The sequence below is a fragment of the Maniola jurtina genome, chromosome 14 (genome assembly GCF_905333055.1).
Source record: "Maniola jurtina chromosome 14, ilManJurt1.1, whole genome shotgun sequence".
NCBI lineage: Eukaryota > Metazoa > Arthropoda > Insecta > Lepidoptera > Nymphalidae > Maniola > Maniola jurtina.
The window spans coordinates 6,863,911-6,886,132 of NC_060042.1; the positions used below are offsets into that span (position 1 = coordinate 6,863,911).

Genomic DNA, 22,222 nt, shown 5'->3' on the forward strand with positions numbered 1-22,222 from the left:
CCAGATCTTATCTTACTAATCATGTAACGTCATTTCTTTTGCAAGAAATTCGTGTTACTTTCCCTGAGTTGTCGTGTTTTTGTGCCATTATTATTCACCTTTTCATCACATTTTATCAGCTCTACTCATGATTTTGTAAAGAAATCATTGATAGCTATCCTGTTGTTAAAAGTAGGTATATTCTTCTGTAATCCAGGATTGTCCTTGCTTGCTTCTACCATCTTAAATTAAGGATTAATAATAATGATTGTCAATAAATAAAAAATATGGTACAGTTTCAAAGAGTGATAAACTCGCTTTCGAATGTTAATGTTAAATAAACATATTGCCAACGAGAAACTAGTAGGAAAAAGTAAAAACAGCTCACAAAAAAAGCGATCGAACTTATACTTCGATTGGTTACCTAAAGGTCTGGAATTTTGCGAAATCAACGGCTTCAAAATCAATTGTTGCAGTTTCGATGGATCGATCCGTCAACTGACTTTCTTTTCCAAGACAGATCGATTAATTAAGACTTTAATTATGATTTAATATTCATATAAATGTACGCTGTAGAACAGTCAACGTTGGCTTTCAATGTTTGATGATGATTCAAACAATCATTGTTTATTAAGGAACAAATTGATGCTGCTAGCGTATAGTCGTTAAGGCCCCAAATGACGTTGCTTATATAAAAACATTACAGTCAATTGAACTACGCATTCTGACTAATCTATGACCGTGGCCTGTTTGAAGTTTGAACAATACATTTAGGGCTGCCAACTGTTATGTTATCCCATTGCGAATAAATTGTTTCATCTTTTTATTTATAAAGTTCAGCAGTGAAATCAAGTCAATCAAGGTACATTTTTATGAAGAGATCAATCTAATTCGTAAACTAACTAGCAACTGTATACAAACATCGTCAATAAAAAACAAAATACTTATACTAACGGCACAACAAACGCCTATTTTATCGCTTCATGTGTTGAATTTTCAAAAACCCTCTCTTAGCGGATGTGTACGTCATAAAAGCTATCTGCATTTTGCAAGCCCAGCCCGATCCATCCAGTAGTATGAGCCGTGCGTTGAAAGATGAGTCAGTCGGTCAGTTACTGTTTCCTTTATCTGTAGATTTAAGCAGTCTTTAATTTTAAAAATAATAATAACTATTTGACCCTACTTAAATAAATTATAAAACATAAATACGAGTAGGTATATAAGTAGGTACCTACCTGATAAGTAAGAACAGCGCGAGCGAAGTAAAACAATGAAATATCATGTCAATGACACAGGAAAGGTCAATATTAGACTATAGAGGTTAATTTATAACAAAGCCTGAATTTCATTTTAGAACATTAGAAATGCATAACCGCATACATAATTTGAATTAATTATATGAGGCATACCCGAATGCCAAGGTCGACGTGATAAATAGCGCGTCTGTATTTTTATTTAATTTAATGTATTTTTATTTAATTTATAATTTAATATTAAAGCTCACCCCCCAAAATATATCCGGCAGAAGACCTTATAAACATGCGATTGCGTCAGAAAACTTGCGTCTAATGATTATTAACTTTTTAAATTTTGTTACAGGCTTACAATGGGAGGACTTTTTCACCCCCGTATCCTATCACGATCAGTTCCAACCTGGTCACGTAGTCTTAATGTTAATTTTAGATAGTATATTATACATGCTAGTGGCCATTTATGTGGAGAAAATTCGTCCGGGGATGTACGGCGTCCCGTTGCCATGGTATTTTCCCTTCACCAAGAGCTTCTGGTTTCCTAGTAAATCGAAAGTTGCTGGTAAGTTAATTTATAACCATGAAAATCATTTTCACTTCCTGCTTATTTATAGTAATTTGTTCGGCGGCTTGAGTGAGAAAATTTTGTGCGCAACAACTTCACATATCTACTCGTATATTTAAAGAGAAATTTATTTCGTAGATTTTAAGAAATATTATCTGTCCATTTAATACTTCATTCATTTAACAGTATTTTTGTTAAAGCATATATTTTTACCTGATTACTGTAGGTTACGTGTTTATCGGTTCCCCAGTTGCATCGTAGTTATCAAACTACTCATTAGATTTTCATTAAGGTATCAATAACTTCGTTACGTCATGATAAATCCAATATGGCGTGTATAAAAAAAATATTATAAAGTAAATACATAAATAATTATTTACCTATGTGTACTTATACCTACGTATTTTTACGAGAAGCGGGTTTTATTTTTTGATATTATTTTTTTGAACTCTACTATGCGAGTCCAACTAGCTAAAATATATCTACAACATTTTTTTTGTACAGGTAATTGTATAAATATAAATACATATTAGTGAACTATCCCTCTTTTTCGTTACCGTATTCTGTAAGGGGATGCAAAGTTTACGTTTTATACACTAAGGCGCTAACTCCACGGACGAGAGTATCGCGGCGATAGTCTCGCAGTGCGACCAAATCCGATACAAACCGTATGGGCCGGGCTTATCACCCCAGGGCGATACAATCGCGGCGATACGACGCGTATAACGTCGCGGACTCGTCGTGTTTCGCGACGATATCGTCGAGCATCGCGGCGATAGGTACCGCCACGTTACGCCACAGTTGAGAGGCCCAACGAGGCGTTGCGGTCACGTCACGCGGCGATCCGATGCGGTCTCGTTGCGTATCGTTGCGATTCGCGACAACGCGCTCGCGGATTTATTGTTGTACCGTGGGGATTATCCGACGATAGTAGGACGGACTCGTCGCGATACTCTAGCCCGTGGAGAAGGCGCCTATAGTTTATCGATTCGGTATGATAATTGTTTTGTCAACGCGAACGCCTGACCTACTTAGCTATTTGGAAGGTTCAAGGTAACGCGACAACTACTGAGCCTTTACCTACGTGTGCTAGTTTACGATATCATACTATTATCTTCAGTGATTCTCTATGTTATATATCTCTGATAACTTCCAAATGTTTTATTGATTACGAAAATTAAATCATACACTACAATAAAGACTGTTTATTAATTATTATTAATGTAGTAATTAAATAAGTAGTATTTTTCTAAGTAGATAATAAGACACACATGAGTAGTGTTACATGTGAGTTTGCACGAATAGATAGATTGACGTCAATAGAACAAGATACTGGTGCAAACTCAATTCAGAAAAAATGTAACTCTAACCCTGATGTGTGTTTGCACCTTGCACGTAGGTAATAAGTAGTTAAATTGTACCTATAGATACGTTTGTCGTTATAGATAAATAACCATAGCGATCCGATGCTGACCAGGAGCATTTTATTTATATTATGTAATATAACAATTTGAAATCCGACTTAGCATTACTTTAGAATAATACAGTAATGAGCGGAAAATATTCACTTTAGTAAAACACACTCACACACATTTTCGAATCATTACATAAGCGCAATGATTTTGACGTAGATACACACCGATGTTACGCTCGAATCTGAGCGGAAATGGTCCTGATCAGTACGCACCTTAATACATTATTCAAAAGACTATTTATTACAGCCGTGACAAATAAAGACGGTGTTGATCAGGAATATAAAAATGCCTTGTTGAAAGTGGTTCACGATGAAGAACCGAAAGGAGTACCGATGGGTATTAATATCGAAGTAAGTATAAAATTCTGGATACATTATTTCACTTTATAAACAAAGATTTTATTTACACTTTTTATTATTAAAACACCGGGTTCTTAATCTGGCTAAATACCTGTAACCTGTTTAAAAATAGATGCCAGAGAGAGGTGCTCATTTGCTGAATGACAACAACTTTTAGAGATAAACCACAAAAACAGTCTTTGATAAACCCATGACTCGATAGGTTATGCCTACTGTGATCCGTTTACTTTTTGTACCTCCACATATCGATATTCGATACGAATGACTCAATTTTTAGTCCAACGGAACGTTGTAAATGGTAATCAAAACTGGATTATAACATTTAACAAAAACTTTAAGACTGGAGAAATTAAATTAAGATTTTAATTAAATCGTATTATCATTTTTTGAGTTTGTAATTGCTCTATATTTAATCTTTATTTTATATATTTTTTTTAAATTATATAGACTAGCGCTTGGCTGCAATCAGACCTGCTAGCAAGGAATTTATTTAATTTAACATAAACAGATTTCATAAAAATTAATATGTGTTACTTTCAGAATCTCACAAAAGTGTACAGAGGACGAAAGAAAGCTGTAGATAATTTAAACCTTAGGATGTACGAAAATGAAATAACAGTATTATTAGGTCATAATGGCGCCGGAAAAACCACAACCATATCGATGCTAACCGGTAAGTATTAATGTACATATTTATTGTGTTGTAATACATATATACAAACACATTGTTCTATCTATGACCTTCATATTATGAACTATCTGTCAAGTATATTTATGTTGTTATGAAATAACTGAAATATATGTATGTTTTTTTTTCTATTAATCTAAATACATATAAAATGTAAAACATTCTTAGGTAAAGAGGAGATTGGTCATAATATTGTCTAAAAGGTTAAATGGGTGTGTGTGTTAGGTATGATGTGTCCTTCCCTAGGAGATTTTTTTAATCCTATTTTTTAAACAAAAAATTAAGCCGAATCGGGTAGAGAAAAATACTACGGTTGCGTGTTTTAAACTCGTCTAAAGAGTAGGATTATAATATGTAGTACTTTTCAGTTATTGCGCTGCAAAGTTAACATTTAGTGCATGAAAGTTGAATTATTTGACCTTGATCACAAGGTCTAGAGCGCCTAAGAATTGTAACCTTATATTTGTTAGGTTTCTCGTTACTTACACGAGTTACAACATTGTTGCTAGCGCGAGACATTTGAAATTCATTGTTAACTGAACAAATACACAATTAGTCAACATTAGCTTAGGTAACTAACTAGCAAACATACAATCACACTAGGAACGGATATTTTCCATCCCGTCCGATGATTATTCCGATACCTAAAATTCTCTTACGCTGATTTCGGTTATTCGACGTTGGTGGCGTACTATTCGCATTGTAAGCGTACACGTACACGTATAATATGTGACAGGTCAAGATGGCAATCGGGGTGGTGACGCACGCACCCCCGCGCAGCCCTCGCGCTAATCCGATGCGGGATAGCGTGGCTAACGTGCGGGTGTGGAGGGCGTCCCCCCGCCTCATACCCCGATTGCTATCTCGACCTGTCGCGTTCTGGACATACGTACAGCGTATACGTATACATGACCAAATTAAACGTAGGTATAAAGTTAATATCACGGCTTTAACGCTGAAGGGAAATGAGTAAACCTGCAAGCCTGAGAGTTCTCCGTAATGTTCTCAAAGGTGCGTGAAGTCTGTCAATCCGCTCGTGGCCAGCGTGGTGGACTCAAGAGCCTAAACCATTCTCATTCTGAGAGGAAGCGCGTCGATGAAGTAAAGTGAGATGTAGGAACATTTGACGCCTATCAGTGACATCCAAGCCGCGACGTTTGTTACAAGTTTCTTAACTGTCGTGAACTGTGCTAATGCTACAACCCTATTTTTTCCGAAAAAGGTATGGTCCCACCGACGTCCGGCTCGGCGACCATCAACGGGTACGACATAGTTACTGAGACGGAGCAGGCGCGCGAGTCCATCGGCATCTGCCCGCAACATAACGTGTTGTTCCCTGATCTCACGGTCGCCGAACACATTATATTCTATTCGCGGTTAAAAGGAGTGCCTGCGTCGAAGATAAACGATGAGGTCGAACATTTCGTCAAACTTCTGGAGCTGCAAGAGAAGGTACAGTTTAACAATCACTTGCGTTTTTCCCAATAGTAAAATACCTTACGTGATAATCTTAATTGATTGATTGATTACATTTCTAATAAAATCAAAAATATTGGAATCGATTCGCTCCACACGATATTTTTAATAGTCGAGCAATACTACTATTGCTTGACTAGCGATATTATAGACGGTATTTCATAAGCTTTTTATTTACATAATATATGTCACGAATCACGATGTATAAAACCGGTATCCAATACAGAACTACTAATTAAAAAAAGAGATAAAATTTAGTCTCAGGTTAAAGGATAATAAATAATTCAATTTACTCGTAATACTTTTCCATTAGAGGAACGTGATTTCAAAGCACTTATCGGGCGGTCAGAAGCGTCGCCTGTCTGTTGGCGCAGCGATGTGCGGTTCGTCTCGAGTGGTGTTATTGGATGAGCCCACGTCAGGCCTCGATCCGGCCGCCCGTAGATCGTTATGGGATCTGTTGCAAAAAGAGAAAAAAGGTAAGGTAAAAATTTTAAACACGTATTTAAAATTATAACCTTATGAGATTGACCTATTCCGAGCGCCTCCATAAAAATGAAGTTAAAATTCTTTTTCCAATATTAAGCAAACAAACTCAATGTTTTGTAGTTTGTAGTTTAAACTACATATTTTTATGGAAATCTGTCAAGTGATGCAGTTATTAGATTTCGGAGCGTACGAGTATCTACAATATTTCATTGAGTTTGATTGGTTATATTAAATTAAGAGTCGATTTGTATGATACACGCTCGAAGGAGATTCCTCGTAAGCCAACCGAAATAGTTTTTATTTGTAATTTTTCTCAGGTCGGACAATGATCCTAACAACTCACTTTATGGACGAAGCAGACGTGTTAGGGGATCGTATTGCCATCATGTCCGGGGGGCGCTTACAATGTGTTGGGACACCTTATTTCCTGAAGAAACACTATGGCATTGGATACAAATTGACTATAGTGAAGATGGATCATTGCAACGTACAACAAGTCACTAGATTCTTTAAGAATTACGTGCCTGATGTTAAGGAAAATACTAATATCGGTAGGCCCAATATGCATATAAAACGTAAATATCTAACTTATCTGTCGTAAAATTAGCCCTTTTAAATCTGTTTTGATTTTTAGGCTCTGAGTTGACGTATATCTTACCAAACGAACACGTCAGTAAATTTCCTGATATGCTTAAGAAATTCGAAGACGAAAAGGATGATTTAAAAATTTCTAGTTATGGTTTGTCAATAACGAGCCTTGAAGAAGTCTTTATGAAGTAAGTTACTGTCATTACGTAGCTAATAAAGTTATGATGTTTCAAAATGCTGATTTTAATATTGTCTTTCAGAGCGGGTGCGGAAGACAACGAAGTGTCATCCTCTAAAAAAAATAATTACAAATATTTATACAATGACTGTGCCATAGTTCCGATCAACGGACACCGTAACAGTATAAGTATGAGTGTGCAAAATAATCCTTATTTTAATTCGGATAGAGTTCAAAATTTAATGAAAACATTTATTACAGTAGACAGCGAGCCCATACAGAAAGTGCGCGGGTTCAAACTGTTAAGGAACCACATAAAAGCAATGTTCTTGAAGCTGGCCTACAATACAATGAGGAATAAATTGGCTTCAATGATACAGATAATTACACCTATTATAAACATTACTATATCTGTATGTATAGCGAGGTCATGGAAATTCATGACGCAGCTCCCACCATTGGAACTTAGTTTGAAAAGTGGTTTTAGGAAAACTGAAACTCTGCTATCACAAGGAGCAAATTTGACTGACAACAGTTTAGAAAGAAGGGCGATGATGGCTTACAAGGATTACTTCAAAACGGTTAATGATGCGAACATGCTATTGACAGATATAGGACAGTTAGACTTAGGGAAATTTTATTTGAAATTGGTATGTTAGAAATTTATTTTATTTATATTGTTGAGTAAGTTTTTCATGTATTGGTCTGGTCACTTTTAACAGTTTTAACCCAAATCTTCCATTACACAAAAAAAGATTTAAAATGTTGAAATTGTGATTTATTCGTTTTCACCTATGAAACACCCAGGAGTTAATAAATATTCAAGAACTCCGACGAATAGTGAAATATCTTCTTTATTCGATTCTAACAAAGTTGAAAATTCAATACAAGACAGAATTTGTTTGAGCAGTCTCGACTTTCGGATTCGGAGTTCGGACTTTCTTAAAGTGGAGCGAAGGATAGAGTCAGGACTTTTCTCTTTATGTGTAACTAGAGGATGCCCGACATCGTCCGCGTGGACTTAGGTTTTTAAAAATCCCGTGGGAACTACTGTTTGATTTTCCGGGATAAAAAGTTGCCAATGTCAATTACTGAGAAATCAGTTATACGGATGGGTCTATAGGAATCTCGCGGGAACTGTTTGATTTTCCGGGATAAAAAGCAGCCTATCTCCGTCCCCGGGATATAACCTAACCCTGTACCAAATTTCGTCAGAATCGGTTAAACTGTTGGACCGTGAAAAGGTAGCAGACAGATATACTTTCGCATTTATAATATTAGTATGGATGATTTTATTTTTATTTTAGAGCGAGGCAGATCTACCTCGTGTTCGCTATGAGAACCTTATCGGCGCTACATTCGCGCCGCACCGCATCACCGCCTGGTTCAGCAACTATGGCTACCACGACTCTGCGATATCATTGGCTCTCGCGAACAATGCGATATTAGATGCGCTCTCCCCGGGCAGCACGTTGTCTATTGTAAACCGTCCTCTGCCATACTCCATAGAGAATTTAGTGAGTAACTTATTACATAATTTAGTTCATCATTATCAACCAATCGTCTCAAACCATCTCCGGCCCATGGGTATCCTCTCAAAGTAACAAAGGTTTAGGCCATAAAATTGACACAAGACTTCACACAAGTTTTACAATATTATAGAGAATTCTCAGGTGCAGGTACAGATTTCCTCACAATGTTTTGCGCTAGCATAGTAAAATGTACTGAGATGGTACAGCTGTTAGAAACAGTTGGTACAGAAAGATCCTTCCACCAACAATGCAGTCAACAATTATTATTATCTTGTTGACTACGTCTGTACACGCTTTCTTTGGAGAGTGGCTAGTTTTTTTTTTTTCATAGCTTGTATTACTTGATTGTACTATTGTCATTTTTTTGTAATGTGTGTTTGTAACTGAATATAAAAACATTAAATTCTGAATATAATAATGTACAGAACATAGGAGTAATTCAGTAAACTTCGATCTTTTGTTTTTAGGTAAAAGTAATGGCAAGTGGTAGCAGTATGGCATTCCAATTTGCCTTTAACATTGGATTCTGTATGGCATTTGTGACATCTTTCCTCGTGCTTTTTGTCATTAAAGTAAGTAAAAATTCTATACTATGAATAGAGGCACCTTGGTGCTTATGAACGCACAAACGCACTGTGTAATGTCATACATCAAGGACCCCTATATTAACTATTATTTTGTCTAATAGTGCCTTCTACTAAGCAGGTATAGCATAGAAATTAACATTATACTATACACTGGAAGAGGTATGCCACCCAAAATGACAGTTATTTGTCGTGTCGATCTGAATCACCGGACGTACCGGGAATTAACATCGATATTTTGTGAAATGGGCTTCGCGTTGACACTGTTGTCAGGCGTCTCATTACTAATATTTAGTGCCGAGTACGCTCACATAACGCTGCTGTTTTCAGCGCCATAATGGTGAAAATTAAGTCGCGTAAAAAACAGGTTGACTATCAGCCTATCGCAGGTCCAGTGTATTGTGTAGAGACCAGTAAGTTGTAGTAATTAATTTAAGAAGTGTCTAGACGGCCACAAGCGATTGTACTATATTAAAACTATCCAGAGTTTACCATTAGATTTTGAAATTTGTTCCTTAGTGCAAACTATTATGGATCAATTTATTAATGGAATAATTTTACTTGTGGTCGGTTAATTTTTTAAATCAAACGACCGTTTGTGGCTGTTTAACACATCCATTAATTTATTCATTTATATTTTAATGTACCAGGAGCGCACAAGCGGCGCGAAGCTTTTACAGCGCGTGTCAGGAGTTCGGCCTGCCATTCTTTGGACAACTGCACTAATATGGGACTGGTTTTGGATGCTGATGGTGTTTTTCGCCATAATCCTCACATTAGCTTTCTACCAAGAAAACACTTTGGCCACACCCCAGGAATTAGGTGACTCAATTTTTTTAACTGTCTCAAATCGGTAGCAATCAATTTATTCGGATTCTTAATATTCTTCCTGTTTAGAGTATATCCTGGTGAATATTCGAAATTTGTGTAAGAAAGAATTCTTTTATATGGTATTATAAACAGTTCCCGAATACCGAAAAGCTAAAGCCATTTCTAGCTAAACTGAAAGCTATATTTTTCACTAAGCCTGAGATCTATAAAGCGCACTATGATTTTGTTCAGTCTAACTTAAGACACTGTTAAATCGAGATAGGCGCTATATCACTGACTTAAATCTATCTTTTTTTAACTAAATCTATATCTGATCAAAGTCAAAGTTATGGTTAATCTCAGACTAAGATTACATGGTTTAAGTATTTATCGAATTCTATTTTTTTGCAGGCAGAGTTTTGCTCGTACTGGTGACATTCGCTTTCGCGATGATACCATTGCATTACCTGGCCGCGTTTTACTTCGAAGCCGCTGCTACGGGATTCTCGAAAATGTGTTTCATCAATATTTTTTCAGGTACCTGTGTAATGTTTAATTTAATGTAAAATGTAGGTAAAATTAAATTTCTGTACTAGCTGATGTACCCGTTGCTTTGTCCGCGTATATTTAGTATTTTTGAAAATCTACGGGATTTTTCTTAATTTTCTGGGATAAAAATAATGCTGTCTGCAGGATGTAAGCTATCTCTGAGCCAAAGTTCATCTAGATTCAAGATCGATGCAGCGTTTGAGCCGTGACTAGGTAACATGCACAACGTATTTATATTAGAGATAATCTCTTCCATCTATTACTCTGATCCACGTCATCTGTTACTTTGTACTTAATTATTACAATTTTTGGTACATGAAAAATAAAATAAAGTGTGGTTTTTCTCAGTTTCTCGTGTTTTCAATCAAGCTTCGTTTGCCTTGCACACTTAACTGCATTTAAAGAGTTGTTCTTTGACTTTAAAACCTTATTTTGTTCTAATATTCAGGTTGTATGCCATTCCTGATAACAGAAGTTCTAAGATTGCCCGTAGTTGGTAATCCGTATTATGCACACATTTTCGACTGGGTCTTCTCACCATTGCCCATCTATTGCATCTGTAGAAGTTTCAGGTATGTGTGTGTTACTTATTATAATTACAAGGAACTACAAATTTAAATCAGTATAAAGAGACAAATCTGTATCTGTATGCACCGCCCACTCTCTCAATACTATAGAAGTAGAAAAAGCAATACGCCACCAATACGTAACACAACACAAATCTAGAATACACTTAACGTATGTTTCACTCCAACACCGGAGCATCCTCAGGAGAGCACGCACGGGTCTCCTCTCAGAACAAGAAGGGATTGGCCATAGATCCTGTTGGCTAAGTGCGGATTGGCCGTTCATTTGATTTTTCAGACCATTTTCGAGCAATATGGCTTAAGCCTGTGAAACTTGAATCCAAGATATGGTACTCATATTCATTTCCATTCCTCCAAAACTGAATAAAATACTACTGAGTCTAAAGTTCGTGATTTTGATCAAAACACTATAACACGCACTGTGAAGTTTCGACAGCTTCATTCTTTTTTTATTTTGCATCTGTGAATTTCGTGCAGTTACGCCGTTTAGTCCGCGAAAAGAAGTTAGATAGCACTCTCTGTAATCCCATACAAATGATAGAGGCGAGCGCTAGCCGCTAACCATTTTTCCAACCAATCACAAACGAAACTATGTTTTTAATTGAATTTCTATATTTTTGAAAACATGTTTGTGATTGGTTGGTGACTCAAAATAATTAACGCCTACTGAAATTTTTGCCTCTATAATTTGTATGGGATTACGTAACAGAGAGCGCTATGCTAACTTCTTTTTTCTTGTTTTTTGCGGATGGAGTATAAAATAATTGGTGTTGTAGGGATATGAGCCATTCGTCATTCTCGATGCTGGCTTGTGACGCGCTGTGCAAGCAGTTCGAGAACATAGAGAACTGCACGCGACACACCGTGTGCCACAAACTCAACGTGTCGGTTTGTTGTAGTAAGTGAGTTTTGTATCGCCGTTTCTTTCATTTTACTTTTTATAATTTAACTAGTTTAACTGCATGAATGATCTACTAAGTTCTCGGGAGTACTCCTTTTTCTCCCGAGAACTTAGTAGGCCATTCATTCAGTATTCGTTGGGCGATTTTGTGATGGGAAGAAACGTTATGGTCGCGTCACTGACATGCTAATGCTCAAATGTAAAAATTGTTCAAAAATAACTCGGACCACCGTACAAGAAATAACACTTTTTAATTTTATTAATTTTCATGGTAGCCATTTTTATTATTTGTTAAAGCGGCAATAGAAATAGACATTCTGTGAAATTTCAACTCACTACCTATTACTGTTCACGAGATGCAGCCTGTATAGTTACTTCAAATAGACTCAAAAGAGAATAATATATTGGTTATTACTTATTATATGTAGTTACATATAACATTTTTCTTATTTGTTTAGTCGATGACGACCCGTATCTTAAATGGAGTGAGCCAGGCATCGGTCGATATTTGTTTATGATGACTCTGGTGGGACTTCTTGGCTTTACAATTCTGCTCATAAAGGAATATGAAGTCCTGAACAAGGTCAGTTTTAAAATAGTTTTCAGGTTTTATTTGACGCTGTAGCTACTTGATTCTTCACTGAAACACTTTCTGGCGAATAAACTTGCTTTCGCACACATTATTTTTAAAATAAATTAATTAAATTTTAGCCAGGAAAATCGCCTTCATCTCAAAATAACATTAAAAAAATGGTCAGTCAACACTCAACGCCATACACAGTCAACTGGCATCATTCTTGATTCACAGCATTCTAATAGGTATCGTAAATCATTAGAATGCCCTTCTGTATACTCGCCACTTTTAATCTAAATACCTTCAAAGCAAGTGTAATAGGGAAGCACGCTCTAGCTTAAGCTATATCGGCAAAAACCATCAAGTGTGATCGTGCTATTGTCTATTTTTTTAATTGACTGATTTAAGTAATAGCGTGTGACCTCTTCATTAGATTTTCTACACGGAAAGTTCATACCGGCCGCCGCCGCCTAGTCCCGATGAAGACAGCGATGTAGCCCACGAGCGCAAAACCGTCCAATCTCTCACTCGGCCCGAATTAGCGCAGCATAGCCTCGTGTGCAGAGACCTCACCAAGTTCTACAAGGACTTCCTCGCAGTTAACAGGCTTAGCTTCGGTGAGTACAACAAGATAAAGTTGGAAACTAAAACCCGACGAATGCCGAAAGACGATCATACGTCTTAATAAACTGAAATATTATAGTCAAATTGTTTTTCTGTCGCTTGGTATATTTTTATGTTGACCCTATTTTTTTTAATGTAACATCCGTTAGATCATTTTTTCCGTATAGAATATAGGTTATGTCACCCAGACCTTTACTAAGAATTAATTAACATCTCATCAAAATCGGCCCAGTAGTTTAGGCGCTACAGTGGACACACAGAATCTGGATACAAACATACGTATACACTATACATACATAGACTGCTAAAATCATAAGCCTTCTATTGTAGAAGTCGAGAAGAATGTGTCAGTTTTAGTTTATTTTTGTAATGTTTATTAATAAATAAAATGCAATAATTGCAATAAAATATTTTTTGTTCAGCGGTGAACAAGGGCGAGTGTTTTGGACTGCTGGGCATCAATGGTGCTGGAAAAACAAGCACGTTCCGCATGCTGACCGGCGACGCGCGCATCAGCTGCGGCGACGCCTACGTGCACGGCCTGTCGCTCAAGACGCGCATAGAGGACGTCCACGCGCACATCGGTGAGTGATGACTTACAACGCTTCCTCAGTCCTCCCAGGACTAGGGAAATTCATACCCACAGGCCTCAGCCCAGCATCTTTGCCGGCGAAAAGCGTGTCCCTGATTCCTTAAGTTACCTGGACATAGATCATAATGGCAGTCAGGAGAGCGCTCGGACTATTTAGGTGGAGCTGACCCATTTGTCCAAAATCAAAGTCTGAGCCTCACTGGAGACGATTTTGGGAAGACGTTGCCTCCGATCTCCTCGAAAAATAAAACATCATTAAGTTCGGTGCCTGAAGCCAAGGACCAATCTAACGGAATAACGCAAGCGGATAATAGGTGATGAATTTTCATTCAGCGCGGCATCTAGATTGCGCACTAACACTTAATATTTTATGACTTGGCGCATTGGTATTGCAAGTGCGAGGTCCCGGTTTCAATTTTCGGGTAATTTGGGAATTAATTACATATCCTTTAATTTCACACTATCATCGGTTTGGTATTTTCTCTGTGTATCTAGTATCATTCTGCTTTGTAGGATATTGCCCGCAATTCGACGCGTTGTTAGACAACTTGACGGCGCGGGAAACTCTCAAGATATTCTGCCTTCTTCGCGGTATTCCGGTGAAAGTGGGGTCAGTGAGAGCGATACAGCTGGCCGAAATGTTGGGATTCATGAGACATTTTGATAAAAAGGTAAGCTGTACCTAAATTGAGCAATACCTAACCAAATATTTGGTTCATAATCACATGGTTAATTTTTAATTTTTATTTCATTTACTCAGGTACACGAATGCAGTGGTGGGACTAAGAGAAAAATCAGTACAGCTCTTGCACTACTAGGGGATTCACCATTAGTGTTCCTAGATGAACCGACCACAGGTATTTCTATGTTTAAATATTTCTTTTTATAAATGTGTAATTTATAAACAATTAACTCTCCACTTAAACTATACTTATGCTTAAACAACTTTTGTAGGTGTATTTTCAGTATTATTATCAAAAAGCTGCATATACATTGTGTTTGGGCACCAACTTTTGTCTGCACAACTGCTTCAATAGAAATGATATGGAAGTTTCAACAAAAAAATACAATCAAATCAGACTATCTACTTTTAACTCTTGTTCACACGGACTCTTTTCTAACGCGAACCATAAAACATCGTTTAAACCACACAAACAAATTCGATTTATCTTATAATTTTTAAGATAGTGTTTTTTACCTACACTTCAAGGAAATTTCTAAATAGTTTTTGAATACATATCAAAAATTGCGAAACCGGCAGGATTCGAACCTGCGTCTTCTGGATTCGCGCCCGACGCTCTGTCTGCTAAGCCATTGCCAAGCCGCATATTGTATTGTAGGTATGGACCCAGCATCAAAGCGTCTAGTGTGGTCGAGCATCAACGACGCGGTGTGCGGCGGACGCAGCATCGTGCTGACGTCGCATAGTATGGAGGAGTGCGAGGCTCTGTGCTCGCGCCTCACTGTCATGGTCAACGGCCGACTGCACTGCTTGGGGCCGCTACAACATCTAAAGAATAAGTTTTCCCAAGGTACGTGTCTTGACCTTTAGTACTTCATCATTATCATCAGCCTGTGGACGTCCACTGTTGGACATAGGCCTTCCCTAAAGAGCGCCACCACACCCGATCCCTCAGCCTTCCTCATCCAGCCACTTTTCGCCAGCCGCTTTATATCGTCAGTCCATCGTGCTGGAGGGCGTCCCACACTACGCTTGCTTATACGCGGTCTCCAACGGCCATCACCTCTACGACAGGCATAGCCTGCTCACGGCCACGTCAGCTTGCTAATAGTTTGGGCTGTCAATGATCTTGGTTCTCCTGCGGATCTTATCCTACAGGGGAACCTAACATAGCCCTATCCATAGCTCACTGAGCAACTTTGAGTTTGTGGACAAGGCTGATTGTCAGTGTCTTACGTTTCAGCATCATAGGTGAGGACAACGAAGTAGATGAGGACTTCGTACTTGGGGTAGTGAAATATTGGGGACTTTTTACGAAAATAATTGAGGAGCTGGTAAATCAGACTCCACGAAATTTTTTACAAAGCGGCGAAAAAGTTTTTTGAGTATTTGTGAGATTTTTAGCACAGTGCGTAGTATTCGTGCAATGAAGAAAAAATTTGCACTCGTTACTTGTAATTTAGATACCTGCTTTCACCTGCTTAGTTAGCCCATTTTTTGGTTGCCAATGTTTCTGGCGAAAAACTGTAATTGATATTATATGGACCTATTATGTTGTTCACAGGGTACACTCTAATAGTGAAATGTAAAGCGGGACCAGAAAGGGATACAAATATAGAAAATATAAACCAATACGTCCTCGATAACTTTAGAGATGCTAAGATTATGTAAGTATTGTCTTGTTATTTTGTGTCAAATCAAATAGAATGTTACATTCCACTTCAATATGTTTAGTAAGAGTTAGTGGTACTATGGTCGTTTATTAAAAAAAAAAACAATAGCATGCCACCATGCAATGGTGAGTTAAGAAAGGATGATATTCTTTCTACCACAAGTTATCTGAATCTTTTGGCTCTGGAGGTCGCAGACTGGCTTAGCTCGCCACTCCCTCATTTTCGGTCCACATTGTCTGACCTCCACAAACTTCTGGCTTTGTGCTTTACAAGACTCCATGAGTAGAAGAGACAAGACTGCATATAGTTGGGGTGGTCAGATTTCGTTCCAGGCTACTTAAGAGATACTCCGGCTAACGAAAACACACACTTCCATGAAAAATTGAATCTTAACAAGTTGTGTTAAGGATTATTTAAAATAGTCTCAATAGCTCAACGGCTAAGGGAGTGGACTGAAACTTTAAACCTCCCCGTGTATGTCGTATCTACTGCTAGCACAAGGTTTACAATTTGAGGAGAGAAAAAAGCAAATAACTTACTCCTGGCAGGATAATTTTTGTTATTAAACAACCACATGTGGGTTACTAATAGTAAACTAGATGATGCCCGCGACTCCATCCGCGTGGAATTAGGTTTTTAAAAGCCCGTGAGAACTCTTTGCTTTTCCGGGATAAAAAATTGCTGAAGTCGAGTTCCGGAAGCTAAACCGGCTAAACGGATAGACCCTTAAGAATCCCGTGGGAACTCTTTGATTTTCCGGGATAAAAAGTAGCCTATGTCTGTCCCCGGGATGTAAGCTAACTCTGTACCTTTCATTAAAATCGATTCAGCGGTTGAGCCGTGAAAACGTAGCAGCCAGACAGACACACTTTCGCATTTATAATATTAGTATGGATAATGGATATGGATTGTATTCCAGAGAAACCTACCTCGGCATAAGTACATACTACCTCGACGACGCGGGGCTGCCGTGGTGGCGCGTGTTCCACCTCATGGAGCAGGCGCGCGACCGCTTCAGCCTCGAGGACTACTCCGTGTCGCAGACCACGCTCGAGCAGGTGTTCCTGCGCTTCACCCGCGCGCAGGGCCAGCCGGACTCCTACCACAACTCTTTATCCAGGAGATAGACCTCAAATGACGTTCATATTTTAAATTTAGAATAACTAATACATAACAAACTTTAAAATAAATAATAAACGCGCGCAGGAGCCTGGTCTTGAAGATGAATTAACGTTATGTGACGTAGTTTGTAAGAAATAGAGTTTTTAATATTCTATCGTAATATTTGGTAGACACCTTGCTAAAAATGTTAGCTCCGAAATGTTTTTTCGTTGACAGCCATTATAATACTGCACTAGTGCAAAAATGACTATTACAATAGTATTTAATATTTGACTATAATATACTTAAATACCGCCTAACATAATATGATTACCTGTGCTACTGCTTGACCTTCGTGATTTATTTAAGTTGTTTCTTTGCCAACAATTTGCCGCCATTAAAGTCACAAGACCGAAAAAAAAAACTCGGATATCAGTTGTATCGAAAGTCATCGAAGAGTTTTAATGCATTGAATATATTTATGTTATTGTAACTACATAATTAACACGCGTAAATAATGCCATTAATAATGGCAAAATTGTACAAATATAAAAACTAGAACTGACTAGAATCAGGAGCATGACAAGGAAAAAGCAGCTAGAATTTAGCACAGCATTACTAATATTAATTTGTATTCGCGTCATCGTTGGTTAAGTCTGACGTAGCCGCTAATTACATACGTATAATGAAACTTAATACTAATCGATGTGATGTCTTAGGCGCAACGCTCACCTGCAGGGTGAAGTTTGAGCAGAGCGTCATTTTTTATAACAGTGCGTTTTCAACTTGCTTAATGCATCATGTAAGCTGCATAGTATTAATTCACATTCAAGGCCGCGTTGTGTGTACATCACAAACGAGGTTGAGAATGAAAGAGAGTGCGTGCGTTATCGCGTGAATCATAGGATTTGATATATGCGCTATTGCCATTGAGCATGAGGCACAGGCATACGTCTGGGTAGTTAGCGCATGCGTCTAACGCAAGTTGAAAGCGCACCAGTGTAGTTAGACCATTTGAATTGATACCGAAAAAGATGCTTCGCTTCGCTCCACGCCACTCCGTAGGTACGCGACGGCTCTTAGTTCTTACTACTTACCTCTTCTATTTTATACATATATTAAATGTTTGTACGTGTATATGTTAGTGTTGTTATCATGTTATTTATACTTTATACCGTCACAAATACAATTCCTAGCGTTGTTTTATGGTATGGTAAATTATATACTTAATAATTATAGCGAATGGCTAGCAACTAGACAATGAAGCCTTAGTCAAGTTTTTAATAATTCTAAAGAATTATTGTACTTTACATTGTATTGTACTTTATCAAATTAAATGATGTTTTCAAACTATAATATGACGATCTGAGAATACTCATCGTGTTCAATAAACTATTCAATAAATTGCAGTTTATGGATTTCTCAACTGTACAGTGAACTTCTTACTGTCTAAGACTGAAGTGTAGATAGTGTATAACCTGCCCCAATAAACGACGTTGATATAGCCTTTCCCTTACCTATACCTGTCCTTACTCACACGTCATTTCTACATGCATAAAAAACGGTTTATAAAATATAGAGTTGTGTAGAATTTACTCACATGTATTAATTTTAGAAAGAGATTTTAATCTTGAAATTCCCGACTGTAGTTTATCGGCAATTTTTCGTAACGTTACTACTATCGTGATATCTGCCTGCTTACTAAGTCAAAGTCAAAGTCAAAATCATTTATTCAAAGTAGGTACTATTGTACGCCTTTTGTACAGTATGAAAAATAGCTTGGTTCGCGTAATATTTAGGTATGGCTGCGGGCCTATCAGGCCAATAGTTTACGACTAGCAAACTCTGAGCTGCAAATTGGATGCAAACCCATTGATAAATAGACTACAAAAGCGTAGAGGCTAACCTAATGAAATGGCAAGCTAAAGCGGGTAAAGTACGTGTGATACGTTTTATTTGAACGCTCCATCTAAAATATATGGGAGTCAAACAGTCTGCCTAACTGTTTGCCTATTGGGTCCGAACTCGTAGTAGGATGTATATTCATATTCATAACGTGTTTGAGTAAGGATCAAATCCTTGTTATTTATTATTATTGTCACTCCAAAGAGTACGTAGATAGATATAATACTACCACTTTTATAAGTTACGCTGATGTGCCTGCGCAGAAACCTTACTTTTGAATGGCGCGAAAATATCTCAGCCAATCATAGTGCGCGTCCGTCCGCTATTGGTTGTTGCCTACATGTCTGTTTTGTATGCGCGAATTAGCACGATAGCAAATAAGCGAGATAGCTAGAATAACGAGTCTCTGTTATTCTTGTGTTTAAAATGTTTAAGTCAAGCAATAAGGTCTGTATTTCTTTGGTGTACATTAATTAGGTTGCGCTTTTTTGGGCAAACGATTTTGCCGATGCGACTTATAAAAGTGGTAGGAACTGTAGTAAAGATTAATAGCTCGTTCACACAAGCTGCGTAAGCGTAGACGTAGCGTGTACCATTGCGTTTTAATGTATGGAACTGTGGCACACCGCTTGCGTAAAGCGTGGACGTATGCGTAACCCGGTGTGTTAGGGGTTTACGCGCGTCACTACCACGTGTCACGTGTACGCAATTGGTGTGAACCGGCCGTAAGGGCCGAATTTTCAATCGCTAAATAATGTGTAACTGAGAAATAACGAGATTTAACTGTTTTTGCTTGGAAATATGTATGTTTATTTGTCACTGTTTTTTGTATTGGACTAATGTAATCAAATGGCTTTATTTGTCAGTTGAAGCTCATTTGGCGATTGAAAAATGAGCCGAAAACTATGTAAGCTAATTATTTTATGTGACTTAGAATGGTGATTGGTGCTTGGCATGATGTAAACTAGAAGTAAGTAGGTATAGTTTCGGAGTTGAAAATGTGTTGTATGGAATATTGTACATAATTATTTATTACTTGATAATGACCGCAACTTAGTCCGCATAGATTTTAATTGTTTAAAAATACCGAAGGGACTAATTTTCCAGAATAAGTGTATCTAAATAAATTTTGTCAAGATTGGTGCAGAGCTTGAGTCGTGAAAAGGTAACACACGTATATACAGATACACTTTTACAATTATGAATGGATAAAGTTATAATTATTCCGAAATAAATATTTGAAACTCAAAATGTTAGCTTGAATTATTAATTTTTTGCAAGGAAAGGTTTTGCGTGGTGATAATTCGCTAAAGATTTTCCTTCCAGTTTCGGTTATACGAACCTAAACGGTTAACGAAAACTTATTTAAATTGTACAAAATATTGTACTTTTTAGTTTTTTTGTACAAAATATTTCATACCTTATACCTTAGAACTGCCTGATGTACAAACCGACAAATATTAGTCTTAAATGTATAAAAATGTACAAAAAAACTTGAAATAAAACGGCTAGAACTTTTAGACAATCACTGTCCAGTATTAACTATGTTGTTTTACATACAACTGGACCACGAATGCAAAACTTTCAAGTATTATTATTTACTTATTATGTTTAAATGGTGAGTTATCAAACAACATTTATTCTTTAGAAATAATAAAGCCATATGCTTTTTTTTTCCTTACTTACGTATTACTTACGTAAAAATATTGTGTAGGTACAAAAATAAAATAAGTTCAAACAAACTGAATATTATAGGCACCATAGAATATGTTTTGTGTTGCGGAGTTATACTGTATGACATATCACTAGAAGAGCAATAATCCTCGTCAATCGCACTTTAAAAAAATCCCCGACCTAATTGTCAGACCCGAGTCTCGCGCTCGCACTAGGGTTCCGTACTCAAGTATTTTTTCCCAGATTTTGCACGGTAAATCAAAAACTATTATGCATAAAAACAAACTAAAAGTTGCTCCAGCTGCGTTAATTTAAGATTGACAAACAAGATAAAGTTGAAAACTAAAACCCGACTGCGCTCGTCTTAATAAACACTGAAATATTAGAGTAAAATTGTTTTTCTGTCGCTTGGTATATTTTACTGTTGTTGTGTATTTCATGAATTCAGAATTTTCTCCTCTTTAATTTGACATCCCACTCGATACAATATCAAAAAAAAATCTTTTTTTTTCGTTTAAAATATAGCCTATGTCCCCCGGATCTTTACAACGAATAAATTGATACCTCATTCATCAAAATCAGCCCAGTAGTTTAGGCGATACGGTGGAACACGCAGAATCTGTATACAAACAAACATACATAGACTGCTAAATTCGTAACCTTTCCTTTTGGCTTTGCTGCAGTCTGGTAAAAATGCAACTGATGTGTGCTTGTACAAGACTTTGTAAATACCGTTTTGCAAGCTCTAGTGATATGCCATCTCTCTCATTTGTGATATATTTTGTGATTTTAATTTATAAAATTACAGCCAGCATCTGATTATGGTTATAGTTCTTGAAATTCACGAGTGCGTGAACTTTATTTGTGGTTACGTCGAACACAAGCGCAGCGCATATCTGTGCGTGCCTGTCTGACCAATCAGTCGAGAACAGCGATTTAAATATCTACAAGATCCATTATCACACTAATAATATTATAAATGCGAAAGTGTGTGTTTGTCTGTCTGCTAGCTTTTCACGGCCCAACAGTTTAACCGATTTTGATGAAAGGTACAGAGTTAGCTCACATCCCGATGACGGACATAGGCTAGTTTTATCCCAGAAAATGGAAGAATTCCCACGGGATTCTTCAAAGCTCATCTATTTATCCGATGTATATGTACAGAAGTAGTTTGCGTTTTGTAAATTGACATAGGCAACTTTTATTCCGGAAACGCAGAGTTCTCGCGATATTTTTAAAAGACCGAAATCCACGCAAAGTCGCTGGCATCATCTAGTTTTGAAATAAATGTTTCAAATGCGAGACTCCTTGCCACTAGTTGGTACTTTAGATTTACAGTTCCATGATGAAGATGTTTTTTTCTAATCTGAATTCATTTTAAAATTAA

At 37.3% G+C, this 22,222-nt stretch overlaps 1 protein-coding gene across 3 annotated transcripts in view; it reads left to right on the forward strand.

Annotated features, from left to right (window-relative positions):
- The window catches only part of LOC123871720 (phospholipid-transporting ATPase ABCA1-like), a 31,707-nt gene extending 11,546 nt beyond the window's left edge, over positions 1–20,161 (forward strand). For 2 of the 3 annotated variants that reach the window (XM_045915635.1, XM_045915636.1), the window contains exons 9-31: positions 1,579–1,791; positions 3,516–3,619; positions 4,169–4,301; positions 5,539–5,768; positions 6,106–6,271; positions 6,599–6,832; positions 6,916–7,057; positions 7,130–7,236; positions 7,309–7,697; positions 8,355–8,564; positions 9,047–9,151; positions 9,814–9,985; positions 10,385–10,510; positions 10,971–11,094; positions 11,886–12,007; positions 12,469–12,593; positions 13,018–13,201; positions 13,631–13,792; positions 14,314–14,471; positions 14,561–14,657; positions 15,141–15,332; positions 16,047–16,149; positions 17,075–20,161. In XM_045915635.1, coding sequence (XP_045771591.1) covers positions 1,579–1,791; positions 3,516–3,619; positions 4,169–4,301; positions 5,539–5,768; positions 6,106–6,271; positions 6,599–6,832; positions 6,916–7,057; positions 7,130–7,236; positions 7,309–7,697; positions 8,355–8,564; positions 9,047–9,151; positions 9,814–9,985; positions 10,385–10,510; positions 10,971–11,094; positions 11,886–12,007; positions 12,469–12,593; positions 13,018–13,201; positions 13,631–13,792; positions 14,314–14,471; positions 14,561–14,657; positions 15,141–15,332; positions 16,047–16,149; positions 17,075–17,282 — 3,806 coding nt within the window. In that variant the 3' untranslated portion in view covers positions 17,283–20,161. The remainder of the gene's footprint in view (positions 1–1,578; positions 1,792–3,515; positions 3,620–4,168; positions 4,302–5,538; positions 5,769–6,105; positions 6,272–6,598; positions 6,833–6,915; positions 7,058–7,129; positions 7,237–7,308; positions 7,698–8,354; positions 8,565–9,046; positions 9,152–9,813; positions 9,986–10,384; positions 10,511–10,970; positions 11,095–11,885; positions 12,008–12,468; positions 12,594–13,017; positions 13,202–13,630; positions 13,793–14,313; positions 14,472–14,560; positions 14,658–15,140; positions 15,333–16,046; positions 16,150–17,074) is intronic. The other variant, XM_045915638.1, reaches the window with a different exon arrangement.
- The last annotated feature ends 2,061 nt before the right edge of the window (positions 20,162–22,222 follow it).